The 16,080-nt window shown below is 39.7% G+C and overlaps 1 protein-coding gene across 6 annotated transcripts in view; it reads left to right on the forward strand.

Moving 5' to 3' along the window:
* Window positions 1–16,080, forward strand: part of MAGI3 (membrane associated guanylate kinase, WW and PDZ domain containing 3) — a 234,726-nt gene that overhangs the window by 192,502 nt on the left and 26,144 nt on the right. For 3 of the 6 annotated variants that reach the window (XM_025983311.2, XM_025983309.2, XM_072766499.1), the window contains exons 10-16: window positions 313–918; window positions 2,173–2,204; window positions 3,206–3,362; window positions 5,563–5,654; window positions 7,613–7,805; window positions 10,512–10,700; window positions 15,728–15,913. In XM_025983311.2, coding sequence (XP_025839096.1) covers window positions 313–918; window positions 2,173–2,204; window positions 3,206–3,362; window positions 5,563–5,654; window positions 7,613–7,805; window positions 10,512–10,700; window positions 15,728–15,913 — 1,455 coding nt within the window. The remainder of the gene's footprint in view (window positions 1–312; window positions 919–2,172; window positions 2,205–3,205; window positions 3,363–5,562; window positions 5,655–7,612; window positions 7,806–10,511; window positions 10,701–15,727; window positions 15,914–16,080) is intronic. The other 3 variants (XM_072766497.1, XM_072766498.1, XM_025983310.2) reach the window with 3 other exon arrangements.

A 16,080-nucleotide genomic window follows, 5' to 3' on the forward strand; every position in this document is an offset into this window, starting at 1 on the left:
TAAGGAATAGTAAGAGGTTTCCAGAATTCAAATTTAGATGATAAATTTTTGTCCCACCCTGCCCCAACAAAAAATGAACTCGGTGGTTTTAATATTTTTAACCTGGGGGATCCCTGGGTGGCGCAGCGGTTTGGCGCCTGCCTTTGGCCCAGGGCGCGATCCTGGAGACCCGGGATCGAATCCCACATCAGGCTCCCGGTGCATGGAGCCTGCTTCTCCCTCTGCCTGTGTCTCTGCCTCTCTCTCTCTGTGACTATCATTAATAAATAAAAATTAAAAAAAAATATTTTTAACCTGATTATGTCTTAACAGGTGATGTTATTGTAGATATCAATGGCAACTGTGTCCTGGGTCACACCCATGCAGATGTTGTCCAGATGTTTCAATTGGTACCTGTCAATCAGTACGTAAACCTCACTTTATGTCGCGGTTATCCACTTCCTGATGACAATGAAGATTCTGTTGTGGACATTGTTGCTGCTACTCCTGTCATCAATGGACAGTCATTAACCAAGGGAGAGATTTGCATGAATACTCAGGATTTTAAGTCAGGAGCAGTGGTTCTGGACCAGAATGGAAAACCGGGACACGCCTTGATCAGTGACCGTCTCAATGGACCATCGGATCCGAGCGAGCAGAGAGCGTCCCTGGCGTCATCCGGCAGCTCCCAGCCTGAACTAGTGACTGTCCCTCTGATTAAGGGCCCTAAAGGCTTTGGGTTTGCAATTGCTGACAGCCCAACAGGACAGAAGGTCAAAATGATATTGGATAGTCAGTGGTGTCAAGGCCTCCAGAAGGGGGATATAATTAAGGAGATTTACCATCAAAATGTGCAGAATTTAACACATCTCCAAGTGGTAGAGGTGCTAAAGCAGTTTCCAGTAGGTGCAGATGTACCGTTGCTTATCTTGAGAGGAGGTGAGTAAAAGCACAAGGGAAAAAAAAAAAACCTTCATCGTTCATGCATTTGTATCTGCTAATCGTCCTTACTTCCAGGGGAGAATCCCTCTTTTCTCAGCCTACTTCACTGGTAGTTAGTGTGCATTTTCCTTCAGGTTCTGCCTCACTGCTTCCATAAGCAGTATCTTTTGCAGCAGTTTTTTTTTAGTTATTAGTGGTCTCATTCGTGTCCATTATGGATTTTCTTCCCTCTATATTCTTTTTAAAATCTGATTTATAGCTGTAGTAATCAGAGAGAGTCACAGCATTGTGCTGCTTCAAATGAAATATATCCTCTTAATTTCATTTTCTCTATTGATGGCAGTTATAGAAATTGACGCTTTCAACTATGGTACTTCATCTGGGCCTCTGTAATGTACCGAAGATGTTTTGAAAGAGCTAGCATCTCTGTGAATAAGCAAAATGTTGGATGGTGTGTTAATCTGTTCTGTAAAGCAATCATGATAGCCTGCGCTCGTAAAGCTTTTATCTTAAGCTTTATTATCTGTCCATAAATGTTAATTAAACCCCACAGTACCCGTGTGAGAAATACAATTTTTATTTTCCAAGGTCATCAGCTGACTTGAACTGCTCACAGACATAAATCCAGTTCCAAGGACTGATCATAAAGTTGTGTTTTGATGGGCTTTCTTAAATCCCTACCTATGAATGACTAGTATTTTCAAGAATAAAATTTAGCCCTTCACACTTCTCTCTCTGGCTTTTAGTTTTCATTTTTGAGGCAAATGAGCAGTTTAACTTCATTGGGACATTTTTCATTTTTTTCTTATTTCTTTGAGCAATTCTTGTTTCTTCTCTGGGTGTTACAGTAGAATATGCTCAGAGTAAGATCTATAGAAAATCTCTTTGTGAGTACTGGAAAGTTATCCAAGGTTCCAACAAATATAACAAGGAGACCAGGGTTTGGTGTCAGACAGGACCCATGTCCATTTCCTGCCTTGCTACCTGTCAGTTCTATGGTATGAGGAAATAATGCAATCTATTTGAGTTTTTGTTTACTTGATCTGTAAGGTGGTAGTAACAATTATGCCTTAGGACTGTCATGAAAATGAAGTGAGATAATGTATGGACAAAGCCTGGCACATAGTGGGAGTTGACCATAGGATTTACTAGCCTGCTAAAAGTCGAAGCTAGTTTTGCCATAAACATGAGCAATATTTGTGATCTGGAAATGCTTCCTCTGTTTTTAAAATCTGGCTCATTTTTTTTAAGGTCCTCCTTCACCAACTAAAACTGCCAAAATGGTGAGTACACAGTGGTCCTCAAATGCTTCTTCCTAATCCAGCAAGACAGATGCAGTGCTCTCCTCCGTAAGAACAGCCCTCCGTGGTGGTGATTATCTATTGGGAGAAGTGAGGATGCATACTTCCCTGGGCTTGTATCAGAAACTCTGGGGAAGCATGTGAGTTAGAAGAGTTGGGGTTTCTGTTAAATAGACAGAGGGGTTAAGTATTTCTGTTGAATTATAGAAGCACATATGACCAGTAATCCTGTCCTCTAAATGGTAAAGCACAAGCACACTAAAGTGACTACTTAGAAGTCTTTTGCTTTCTTCATGTTTCCGAGGAACCCGGGTAAGGAAATAGCTAAATGTTAGGGCAGATAATAAACACTCTTCCATCTTCTCCCTGACACCCAAAGACAAGCAGTTGTAGCTTCCCATAATTTCCTGGGGACTGCAAACACCCACATTTAGATAATCTTCTTAATGATGGATTAAGCAAGACTTTCTAGAGTAACTGTGACCTCTGGGCTCAATTGGCTTGTTATCAAAGTGATAGGCTGTCAGACTTAAAAGGTTTTCTTTGGCATTCTTCTGACTGAGTAGCCTATTTCAGGACCTGTATAGCCAATAAGACCTAACAAAGGGTACAGCAAACAGTGCCAGGAAAGAAAGTGTGCTAGGTATAAGATATGAGGCTGCTGAGATCTCCACAACGAATGTGGGTATGGCTACAAAGACAATTACATCTAAAATCATAATTTAGTTCTACTTTGCTTGATTGGGAGTTATCATTGTACATTTTTTCTAATCTAAGTTAAATGTGTCTTAACCAAGTACACATGGCTGTAAGGGTGAACCTCTCCAAGACTGCAGACAGCCTGTGGCTCTGACCCTGCCACCCACCCAGCTTGTAATCTGTTGATGTACCCAGAGTTTTATGAACTAATCGGCCATCTGTTTAAAAAAAAACAAAACAAAAAACACACACACACAACTAAGTAAAGCCCTTTTCTGTTTCAGAAAACAGATACAAAGGAAAATTTAGGAAGTTTGGAGGCCATAAATGAGCCCATTCCCCAGCCTATGCCTTTTCCACCCAGCATTATCAGGTCAGGATCTCCAAAATTGGATCCTTCAGAGGTCTACCTGAAATCGAAGACTTTATATGAAGATAAACGTAAGTAGTTGTGGAATATTTCAGGAGCACTTGAGACAAAATACATTTGGATTTTTTAAAAAAAACTGGAACCTTCCCATCTTTTAAAACCATATTGAAAAATTATTCCTTCATCTTCATTTTCATATGACGCTGGGCTTCTTCCATTTATTTTCAACATTCATTCCTTCATTTTTTTCAAAACCAGGGACTAAGTGCCTACTATCTACCTAACACTGCAGTAAGTGATGGGAATACAGAGACAAGTAGGTTCTGTAGGCAGTGCGCCACAAAGATGATTAAACCTAAGTGGAAAAGATAAATATATAATAAAAAAGAGGTGTGCATAAAAAGTACAAATAAGCCTCACATGGATCCAAAGGAGGAAACGGGCCATTTTAGCAATGGGGGTAGTAGGAAGTATCAGCTACTGTTCACCAAGTCTTTAAAGATGAAGAGATGTTTATGAGACAGATAAAAAGGGAAGAAAGCAGGAATAACCTTTGCAAATTGACCTTGCATGGCCTGGGTTCTGCAAGTAGCTCAGGTTGGCTGGGTACAGTTGGCAAGGGAAACCAGAGGGGAGAGTAGGCTCAGCTGGGGAAGGTGGGTTAGGCCATTCTGAGGAAGCTGGAGTCCATCATTGAAAGATAGAGAGCCTTAGGGTAGTTTAACTGTATGTAGGGATGATCGCTTTGGACTTGGGTTTCAGAGAGATTTTCCTGGTAGGAATAGGAGGGATGGTGAATCAGAGGGTGTGCAGCCTTTGGAGGAAAGCAGATTAGACTGCTCAGGGGAGTCCAGCTCAGGGGTGATGAGCCGAGAATGTGCATAAGGCAGAAATTCATTTTTTTGTGCTAATTTACTTAAAATGAGAAATCTTTTCCAAAGTAAAATTGCAGGCTACATAGGCTTAATTTTTTTAAATTAATTTGTTTTTTGCGAAATAGATCTAAATCTACCTTAGAAACTATGTACACAAAAAAATAAAATAAAAAGAAACTATGTACACAAGTGGAAATATTACGTATAGTCAACTTCATAGTTAACCAATTCCAGATCTTTATCTTCATAGGCCTAAGCCATATTCAAAAAGATGAAAGCCAGATGTAAGCACATCAAAGCAATAATTTAAATTAATGGAATCATGGAGAATCCCTTTCTTCTGACTTCTCATTGGGAGCCCAATATATTTTTAGTATTGGTAGAAACTACCCAGTCCCTTTGGGCCACACCCATAAAGTAACTGAGTTGGGGCTCAAAGAGTCTTTTATCTCTAAAGTTCCGTAATTCTAATAGGAATCGTTTCTCAAGAGACTGCTCCTAAGGAACATTATCAAGATCTACCCCACACGGTATCAGTTTTTATAGAATCCCCCAATACGTTTCTAGCAAACACTTCTCACTTGTGAATAACATTAATATTTTCTTGAAGATCAAATTATTTTAGTGGTGAAGTAGATTTTCCTGACTTAATATTCTGGTGAATGCAACCTGCCCTGTTTGGGGGACAGAATAGGGTGGGCTAAGGACCCGGACCCTAGAAACCAAGCCGAGTTGAAATCTCAGCTCTGCCATTTATTTACTTTCTGCCTGATGCTGGGCACTTACCTCAGCCTCAGTTTCTGCAGCTGGAAAATGGGATCCGATGATAGGTGTTAGCGATCATTATTTTCTTTTAAAATAATATAATTTTGCAAAATTAGGTGAAGCGAATACAGAATACTTTTCAGAAACAGGCTTTAGCTTGGGGGTAGAATTAAGGCATTTTTTGGGCTTTCTTTCTAGGATTTGTCCACATGTTAATTTAGGTAAATTGTGCCTATCAAATGTCTAACTTAAAATGGTTGATTCTGAATTTAGTGTCATAACATTGATCTGGCAGCATTAGGATGTAATGGCAGTATTAATGCTGAATACATGGAAGTGGGGGAAATGTGCCTGAGCAATCTCGATACAAAGTTTTATTTAGAGTCAGATTAGGATTGAATTTTTTTAGGAGTATGCTCTCATATAAGTTTGCACAAACCAGAAGTTTCTGAGGTTATAGTTTATTGAACCCTATCTTACTAAATAATTGCACAAACCAGAAGTTTCTGAGGTTATAGTTTATTGAACCCTATCTTACTAAATAATTGCATTGTTTTATTGTAATCCTTTTCAAGTAAGTCAAAGTATTATATTTTATTTATTTACTTTTATATTTTCTGGTTCTCCTTAGCACCAAACACCAAGGACTTGGATGTTTTTCTTCGGAAACAGGAGTCGGGGTTTGGCTTCCGGGTACTGGGAGGAGAGGGACCAGACCAGTCTGTAAGTTCAGCTACTTCAGAATTTGGCTACTCCTATGAACTTTCAGGTGGCCATTTGGTAGAATATGGTGGTTTTGTTTTATTTGATTTTTTTTTTTTAAGATTTTGTTAAAACTGTCTTCTCGGCATCTCATTAAATGTAGGCAGGATTGCATTTCTGTTTGTGTGGTGGTCTCGCAGTTACCATGGTGTGGCTGAGGCCAGAACTGAGTGTGTCCACCATAAGTTGACCCATCATTAATTTCTGTATTTCTCTAGGTGCCTGCAGCTTATTTTCAATTTTTATTTCCCTTTGCCTTTGGTAAATTTGAAGACTTTTGCCTTCTGTAAGAAAGAAGCATCCTGTTTACCACAATCAGTCTGTTTGAATGAATGCTCCATAAGCAGGTGGCATGAGTCTGCGCATATTATGTCACCTACTCTTATTAATGGGTTGACATTTTTCATGCCCAGTCCTTTGGGTGCCATTTCATCTGCTGTACCTATGAAACTAGGAAAATATAAAATAATTGAGGTTTCTGTTCTGAAAGCATAAGGGTTATGTTTGTAAAGCATTTAAAATCTAGAACTTTATACACAATTCTCACATAAGTTTTGAGAATACATGTAATGGGTTCTATTTTTAAGTTTTGCCCTTAGTTTGAATGACAGAGAAGTAATGTGCTTTGTTAAGTTGGAGAACATATTTAAGTTCTTTACTGTATAGTATAAGAAAGACAAAAAAAAAAAAGACATTATTATCAAGCTTGAAAGGTAACAATAATCTTTTAAAATGACAGGCTTCTTTCTATTTCTGAATAGAACAGTTGATTTATGTATTATAAATGTGATCTAATTAGCCATATTTGCTATAGTAAAACAGTTATCAGAGACAAAGCTTAAGGCAGGTTGACTTATACAGGGCAAATAGACAATACCTTGATTGTTCTTGGTAGAAGACGTGATTTTGTTTTATTGCTTCCTATTTTGTTGATACAGTCAGTGGTGACTAAGACATTTTAAGAATTTATCTCAGGGGTGCCTGGGTGGCTCAATCAATTAGGCATCTGCCTTTGGCTCAGGTCTAGATCCCAGGGTCCTGGGAGTGAACCCCACATCATGTTCCCCGCTAAGCAGGGAGCCTGTTTCTCCCTCTACCTGCTGCTCCCCCTGCTTGTGTTTTCTCTCTTTCTCTCTCTCTGTCTCTCTCAAATAAATAAAGTCTTTAAAAAAAAAAAAAAAGAAGAAGAAGAGGAGGAGGAGTTTATCTCAATGTGGGAGAAACCTTTCTCTTAAATGTCAAGTTTTAGCAGCTCTGAAATTAGCCCAGACATTCAGGATTCCGTAATTACAGGATTCTAACTGCTGGCAAGCAAAACGAACAGATCCACTTACCTAGATGTGAGTGGACCTCAGGCCACTCTGTTCTCCCCTAAGATATCACTGCTCTGAGACTTAGGAACAAGAAATGTTTCTCTATTGTATATACTGAATTTCTACTAATAGCCATATGTTACAGGAGTATCTTAAGAATTATCCTGGTTGCTGTGAACAGTGTAGAAAAACCTTTGCTGATGGCATTCGGTATACTTTTTGTGCTTTTTAGTAGCTACTCCACAGAACTGCATTTTTTGAATTTAGTGTATTTGTTTTGTTGTATTGATAGAAGTGAATGTGGCACTTCTAAAGTTCTTGAATAGCTTTGCATTTTCCATCTTAGTTGTACTCATCCCTGAAGATCCAGAAGAGATCATGTAGTGTAGTTATGTGAAGTGCCATTTTGGAGAATAGTCGCTTTCTAAGATACCACCTTTCTCAGGTGTTCATAATTGAACTGCAAAAATCTGTTGATTTCCTTAGCACTAGGTCAGGAAGTCTTTAACTTAGTAGGGAAGGGTTATGGTAGATCTTAGTTGACTGTGTAGATTGACTGATCTTAGTTGACTGTATAGACCAACCTATACTTTGGTATCTTATCAGATCTACATTGGAGCCATCATCCCTCTGGGTGCAGCAGAGAAGGATGGTCGGCTCCGTGCAGCAGACGAACTGATGTGCATTGATGGAATTCCTGTCAAAGGGAAGTCACACAAACAGGTCTTGGACCTCATGACAACTGCTGCTCGAAATGGCCATGTGCTTTTAACTGTCAGAAGAAAGATCTTCTATGGTGGTATGTGAACTTGTTCCTGCTCTGATAGGTTAATAAAGAAACAAAGACACTTAGTCCATTTTCTATATGGTTTTGCAGATTACTATGTTTTAATAGTATATGAGATAAGCCATTTAGTGTGGTCCAGGGCCTCATGGTGGAAGGCCATATAAGGTCAAAAGGAACCAGAAATAATTCTGCTATCAAAAAAGAGAAAGAAATTTGGTGCCCCTATATTAAGATTACACGAACATATTGACAGACTTTGCCAATGTGGTATTGGGTATTGTGGATGGGAATATCAAGTTAAGTCTGTTTTCTTAAAAACAAATACAGTTAGTTTTTTAGTCATATCAAGACATCCCTTTAGCTGAATATCAAAAGATTTTGGGTCCTGATGATCCTAAATATTCAAAGAGAGCAGAATGTTTCTGCTTGTTAAGTATTAATATGATGTAATATAACATTTAAGAAAACCATTCATTGAGTGCTTACTCTGTCTCAGACATACAGGTTCTTTTATGTAGTCTTTATGACACTATGATGTAAGTACTGTCATTATTCAGTTTTATAGTTACCCACAGAATAGTTAAGGGACACACAGCTGGTAAGTAGTAGGACCAGGATTAAAACACGGAGTTTAATTATAGAGCCTGGGGTCTAAACCATTACATGAGGATGTAAATACACTTTTCTCATCAATAACTGTGAGTATTATATCAGAATTTTCAGAAGTGAATTCTTGCCACTTTAAGATTTTAAAAAGACAATCCTATAGCACAAGAATGTAAGCTTCATAAAGGTAGGGATATTTACCCACTGAGTTAACTGCTATTTCCTCAATACATAAAACAGTGACTGCCTGGCACAGAGTGGACATCAGTGAATGTTTGTTGACTTGATGAATATTTGCATTACTCTTAAAATGAGGCGCTGTGTTTTTGATTGCAACATCCAAAGTAAAGGCCTGCCTGTTTTCTTAAGTATCAGACATTTAGGGCAGCTCTGGTGGCTCAGCGGTTTAGCACCGCCTTCAGCCCAGGGCATGATCCTGGAGACCTGGGATCAAGTCCCACATCAGGCTCCCTGCATGGAGCCTGCTTTTTCTTCTGCCTGTGTCTCTGCCTCTCTCTCTGTGTCTCTCATGAATAAATAAATAAAATATTTTAAAATAAATAAATAAGTATCAAGCATTTAGAGACACATACAGATTTTAATGCAATGTTGGTTGTGTTGGGGTCGGAACATAACCACATGAAGTAAAAAATGTGATGTGCAACTAGAGGTTGGTTCTCTCCCTAAAGCATCATGAAGTTTCATAGTAGTTTGATATTATTGGAGTCATTTAGCTAGTTCATTATAACCATACATTATACCAAAAGAAACCTTTGTTTTTCATTAATTGATGGGATATTGGTAGCACTTTGTTGAAATTCTAAAACATAATCCCAGAATTATGTAGGTTTTGAGCCAAAGGAGCCCTTACATGTGGGTATTCCTTAGTGACAGTATGTTGTGGTTGTTGTTAATGATGGTTTGTATCAAAGTATGGCACAAAATTTGCCTGTTTTTTAATCGGTTAGTACTAACTTGTGTCATTCTTTCTCGAATTCTGATGTCACATTTGAATAGGAAAAAAACGATAGAAGTTAACTCTCCATTTCCTGGGTATTCCTATGACCTATTCTATGCCGAAGAGAATTGGCTGTTCATGTGGACAGCTTGTTATATGCTGGATGGGGTAGGAGTAGGGCTGCTGGTGGGTAGCACATCTGATATCAATCAAGAAAACTGCATTTATAAAACACATCGTAGAAGACAAATCCCGTGTTGATAGCTAACTTGTCCACCAGCTAGGAGCAGGATCTCGACCCTGATGCTGTGACCTCCCCAACATCACGAACATTAGTCCTGTGCTAAGTTATATTTAAAGTTGATTTTAAAAGGAAGTTTGCCGTGTTATTTTTCATTACCGGCTTTTATTAAAATTACTGGTCAAAATCTTGCTTGAATTAAGACAATTTCAAGAAGGATTGGTTTACCATGAACTTTCATGGAAGCTTTGAAAAGCTTCCTTTAGGGCAGCCTGGGTGGCTCAGTGGTTTAGCGCCGCCTTCAGTCCAGGGCCTGATCCTGGAGACCCGGGATCGAGTCTCACATTGGGTTTCCTGCATGGAGCCTGCTTCTCCCTCTGTCTGTGTCTCTGCCTCTCTCTCCTCTCTGTGTAGTCTCATGAATAAATAAATAAAATCTTAAAAAAGAAAAGAAAAGCTTCCTTTAGGGCAGCCCCGGTGGCTCAGCGATTTAGCACCGCCTTTAGCCTTTGGTGTGATCCTGGAGACCTGGAATCGAGTCCCACATCAGGCTCCCTGCGTGGAGCCTGCTTCTCCCTTTGCCTGTGTTTGTGTCTGTGCCTTTTTCTCTCTCTGTGTCTCTCATGAATAAATAAATAAAATCTTTTAAAAAAAAAAAAGAAAACTTCCTTTAAAGGAGAAAATATATATAATTCTTCCACTTACACACTTGAAGAGAATTTAAGACGTCAGACACTGCTGCAGCCTATATTTGCACTCTGATTACGTCCAGAGCTCACATGGGGGGATTGATTTTCTATACTGTAGGCTATCCAAAACTACATTTTCTCATGAAAGGTATAGCACAAAAGCACTTTAGTTAACAAAAAATAGGATGTTCTGAAAATACCAGAATTGGTCATGTTTATTATAGAGAAACAACCTGAGGATGACAGCTCTCAAGCCCTCCTCTCAGCACAGAATGGCTCTCCCCGCCTCAACCGAGCAGAGGTCCCAGCCAGGCCTGCTTTGCAAGAGGCCTATGATGTAGTCTTGCAACGAAAAGAAAATGAAGGATTTGGCTTTGTCATCCTCACCTCCAAAAACAAACCACCTCCAGGAGGTAAGGGCCGCTGGATTACCTATTGTCCCTGCAATTTTAATCTCCTGAGTCTCCCAATGGGCTTTGTGAGACTAATTAGGAATTATGTATAAGTTGCCTTAGAGACTTATCTTTTTAAGAATGATGGATATTTTCTTTATTTTCAAAACCAGGTAATCCAAACCTAAACTTCCAGGCTTCAGGTTTATCTATCATCTCAGATTCCATAAAATCGGTCTTGGCAGCTCCGGTTGCATCCAGGTTATCCCATGGCAGTAGATTAGGGGCGTGCCCTAATAATAGATTCAAAAAAAGGACAATGCTGAGTTTTTTTCAAATAAGGAGGCATAGGTGGTTGGTTTTGTTTTGATTTTTTAATTAGGAGAAACTGTGTATGCAGAAATGAATTAAATGCTAGAAGCAGTTGCAAAGAAGCAAAACAGATTAATAGAAAAATCATGACCCAAATATGTCTTAAAAAGTCCTTTTGTGTTGTTTGATCATAATTGCCACATTCCAGCTCTAAAGGAACCTCCTTGAGTGACAAGAGGCATTCTTATCTTTTATATATGTGTCACTGAAAGTAAAAATTTTGTCAGAACTTTAAACATTAATCTAAATATCCTGAACCCAGTTTAACAGAATATTGTCACCTGGGAAGGTTGAATATATATATTAATTCCTTCAACAAAGGAGGAATTCCTCTAGTATGTACAGGGCTCTTACAATCCAGCAAATTAAATATTTGTTTTGCCTTTATGTTTCTAAGAAGTAATCATCTTTAAATATAAGCATAAGATCCAAATGAAAATAAGATAAGAACCAGAAAATTGGAATTGATCGATCATACTTGTCTGGTGACTTTATTTTTCCAAGTCAAATGGTAAACATCTTTGACCACAGGAAAATGTGCTCTTGCCTTTGCGGGTGGATTTGATTCTATCGTGAATAGGGAGATCCTCTTAGACTAAACGATCACTAAAATCTTAGAAAAAGAAGAAAACCCTTTCAGGAGTGTTGTAAGCCAAACCAATTTGCAAAAATCTTGCTAAAATCAATGCAAGTGTGTAAAAGAAGAAGGTTTCTGTGACATGGCTGAGTTATTACTATAGTATCAGGTCACTGCTCACTGATAACTAGTTTCCATTTTCCAGAAGCAGTTGCTATGGTAACACTTGGAACTGGAACTGTCACTGATGCTCTGAGGATGATTATGTGGCCTGTGCTAGAAAAATGAAAGAAAGCAGATTTTTGGTGGATTTCATGTTGTATCATTGGAAATCAGCATTTCCTAAACCAAATAAGCATTTTAGATAACCATATTGGTATTCTAAGGCCAAACGATGACCCCACACATTCAGAGTAATAGAAATAGTGCAAGATTATTACTCCGTGTGATAGATGCTGACCGCTTTTTACACTGAAGATCATCCTTTTCTAAGACTGCCAAAAGTAAAGGAAGAGTCTAGGGTCCCTCATAAAACAAAGCAATACAATTTTAATTCAGTAATATAAGTTGCATTGCTTATATAGGTTTAAAATTTCTATATTATTTGCTTATGTTTAAAAGTTATATTGCATTTTAATATATTAAGTATATCCTTTTTGTGTAGATTTGTCTGCATTTAAGTTTTTCAAATTTTTTTTATTTATTCATTTTGTTTCTTACTATGTTGATGGTTCTGTGTAACAGAGATGCTAGATTTCTGTAGGAGACAGAGTCATTAGATGCTGGGCTCTGTAATCAGACAACCTTGGATTCAAAGCCCCGCTTATGTCTTTTAATAGCTGTCTGATCTTGGGCAAATTACTTACCCTCCAAGAGCTCCAATTTCCTCTGTAAGATGAGGATGATGATAACACTTCCTGTCTCAGAGGAGTCTAAGGATTAAAACAGATAATACATGTGAGCCTTTAGCCTGGACCTTCAATGAATGTTGGCTGCTGCTGCTTGTCGGAGCCTCTGCTGCTCTCACCATTGTGTTATTTATAAAACTGTTTGTCACTGACTCTTGCTTTCTTTTTGGGGGGGGGGGGGACTTTTAAAAAGTTTATCAATACTTGAGTAACGAGATGGGAAAGAAAGCCCAATTAAAATATAAGATCAAGGCAGCAGCTCATGTATAGCAGGAAATGAGTGTTTGCAGCTCATTAATTATCAATCCAAATGGTAAATTAGTTAGGCTTCGGGTGTCCATGAATTTTATATAAAGTACTTGAGATCTTCTGTCATTGGTGCAAACCCAGAATTGGTAATTTTCCTGAAATGCTAGTTGATAATCTCACAAAATGCTGAGTCCTACAGGCCTTCTTCTTGGGATCCCACTCGTCTCCTATAGATAGAAGGAGGGTCCTGGGGGGTGTAGGTGAGGAGCTGCCACTCACAACGACTGAGCAGTAGCTTGTGAACTGCATCACAGAGGAAGTGTGCTCTAGACAAGAGTTAGCACAGGTGAAAAGGCAAGGGAAACTGTCGGAATAGATCACTCTTTATGGACCCCTTCTTGCTATAGGTTAGTACTCTGTTCAGGATAGATTATTTCTTCCTTCTGATTACATGTATTTTCTAGCAACATTTGTCCCAAGCAGAGTTCCCGGTAGCATCTCTGACACCAGTCATGAAATTCTGAGATTCTTGGGCACCTGGGTAGCTCAGTCAGTTAAGCGTCTGCCTTCAGCTTGGGTCATGATCCCAGGGTCCTGGGATTGAGCCCGGCGGCAGGCTCCTCGCACAGCAGGGAGTCTGCTTCTCCCTCTCCCCCTGCTCATGCTCCCTCTCTCTCACTCAATGAATAGAGTACCTAGAAAAGACCTCTATTTAAGATGAAAAGGAGTTGGCTAGTTTTTGTTTTGCCAGTGCTTCAGAGGTTTTAGTATTTCCCTTTCTTATCATATACTTTTCAGTTCTGCTTGCAAAGTGTTCTTTGAGAGGGGACATTTCCAGTTACTGCCCTTTCTTTTCCTGAAAGGAATGTTCTAAGAGCACAAAAGTGACCTCAGCAGCTGGACAAGCCCACCTGGGAGACAGATTTAGGCCAAAGATGAATGAAGACGGATAAACTGGTTTTATGGCAAATGCCCGTGGACTTTGCATACCAACAAAAGCAAGGCAGGATTTCAGACTTTTGTTGGCTATGTGTACTCTCCAGGGTTACCTTGAAAACTTCCCAGCCTTTAGAATTCTCCTTCTACTGGTCTCTTTGCTGTTTTCAACTGTTTTGGTAGAACTGCTGTAAATGCTCAGGCTGTAATAGTCGGACTACTTTTGCCTTCTTCACCCAGACAGCTAGCCCTTCAGAATGTTGTGTACCAAGATTTGCCCATTTTGTTTGATGCTTTCCCAAGTCTGAACAAACCCCTTGCAGTGTGTCCAGGGGCTGACTGATTGGCTTCTCAAGACATGTAGGATGAACACCATGTCCCGGTAGATCTTTTCTAAGGTAGAGAGTAACTGAGGTATTGCATTAGGTCACTACCTGGCCACTGTCCACCTCAGCATCCTTTTCTGACATGCCACCTACTCTAAGTGAAGCACTCACACCAGCCTTGGCTTGGACATGGCCCATCCTGCTCTGGCACCTTTCTTATCACTTTGTTTGCAGGAAAATGGTATGATAAGTGCTTGATATAATTCAGAGCTAAAAGGCACTTGCTCCAACATTGACTTCCTCCATTTCAGGATAAACGCTCTCTCAATGTAGAATCCTAGAAGGGCCGGGGAATGGCATTGTCTGTGGGGCTGTAAATCATGGCCAAGCATAACTTCCAGTTCAAATAAAGGCCTATTAAAATGTCCCCTAACACACACCTACTCTGACTCAGAAATACTAGTCAGGAGCCCATTTTACTCTGGAAATTAAACATACTCAGAGTGCCATTTTAAACATAAATTATTCGTAACAGTCAGTGGTCAACAGGAGGCAAGTGCCTAAGAAGTTTACTGACCTCAATAAGGAAATTAAGGAACATGGGAGGAACATTTCTTTCTTAATACAAATGCTTCTTAATTTAAAAAGGTAAAAGATATTTGGACAAGATTTCCTGAATGTCTGAAAACTCATTTTAAGCTGTAATAACAGCAGTGTCTCAATAGTGTAGGAAAGCCTTCAGCATCAGGAGCTAGTAGAACTGCACAGCGTGTCTTCGCAAGTCTCTTAGACCCTGCTTTGTTCATTCAGGGTAGGATTTTATCCATGAGCCAAATAATCTCAATGTTAAACATTTTGTATTCTGATTCCCCTCAGCTTTTCTAATTTTAAAAAAATTTGAAGGCAGGGTGCTTAGGTGGCTCAGTGTTTGAGCGTCTGCCTTTGGTTCAGGGCGTGATCCTAGGTCCTGGGATCGAGTCCCACATGGGGCTCCCCATAGGGAGCCTGCTTCTCCCTCTGCCTGTGCCTCTGCCTCTCGTGTTTCTCATGAGTAAATAAATAAAATCTTAAAAAATATATGAAGCATAAACAAAAGGAGTTAATTTTGTTATAGAACTAAGTAGGATTCGTTTTAACGGTCAGTCGTTTCATCGTGCCTGTATTTCTGACCAGTAACTTCTGAGTCCTGACCTTGAATTTGAACTGCATTTATTTACAAGGTCCCCCGGGGTAATAAATGCCCCTTCAGCAGAACCACAGATGGTTTCATTGTGGCGGTTTCTGAAATAGCCAAAATACGATGCAGCCCCAATGGCCAGCAATAAGCAGGAAACACCAGCTTCCTGAGCTGGTATCCTAAGTTTCAGGGAAGTCGGTAGCCTGTAAGCAGGATTGTTAGGACAGCAATATAAAATTGGAGAAAGGTTTATGTGCTCTGATTGCAGCTGTGTAAAGAGGATCTGTGCATGTGAGCCCAGAGTGGAAGGTGGTGTGGAAATGGTTACAATTGGGTAAGATGATCACATGCAGGGTTTTTTGGGGTTTTTTGTGGGGTTTTTTGCTCTGCTTTTAAAGAATATTTTTTGGTGTTATGATGTTGAATTTTTAAATGCTGATAAATCCAACACTGACGTATCTTAAATAATTGAAAAACGTGGGCAATTTCCCCCCCGCCCCTAGTTATTCCTCATAAAATTGGCCGAGTCATAGAAGGAAGTCCTGCGGATCGCTGTGGAAAACTGAAAATCGGAGATCACATCTCTGCGGTGAACGGGCAGTCCATTGTTGAACTGTCCCATGATAGCATTGTTCAGCTGATCAAGGATGCTGGCGTCACCGTCACACTAACGGTCGTTGCCGAGGAAGGTAAGGAGGGTGCTTTCCCCAGGCCCACCCAAGCATCCTGGGGCCTGTGGGAGGTGGCGGCTTCTTGTAGTGCCACCAGGACCAGGGCAGGGATCGAACCATTTAGAACCATTTATACACCCCAGGGTCTCCTATTTTGCCTCTTTTGTTTAATGAATTCACAAGAC

This window comes from Vulpes vulpes, chromosome 8 (genome assembly GCF_048418805.1).
Source record: "Vulpes vulpes isolate BD-2025 chromosome 8, VulVul3, whole genome shotgun sequence".
Classification (NCBI taxonomy): Eukaryota; Metazoa; Chordata; class Mammalia; order Carnivora; family Canidae; genus Vulpes; species Vulpes vulpes.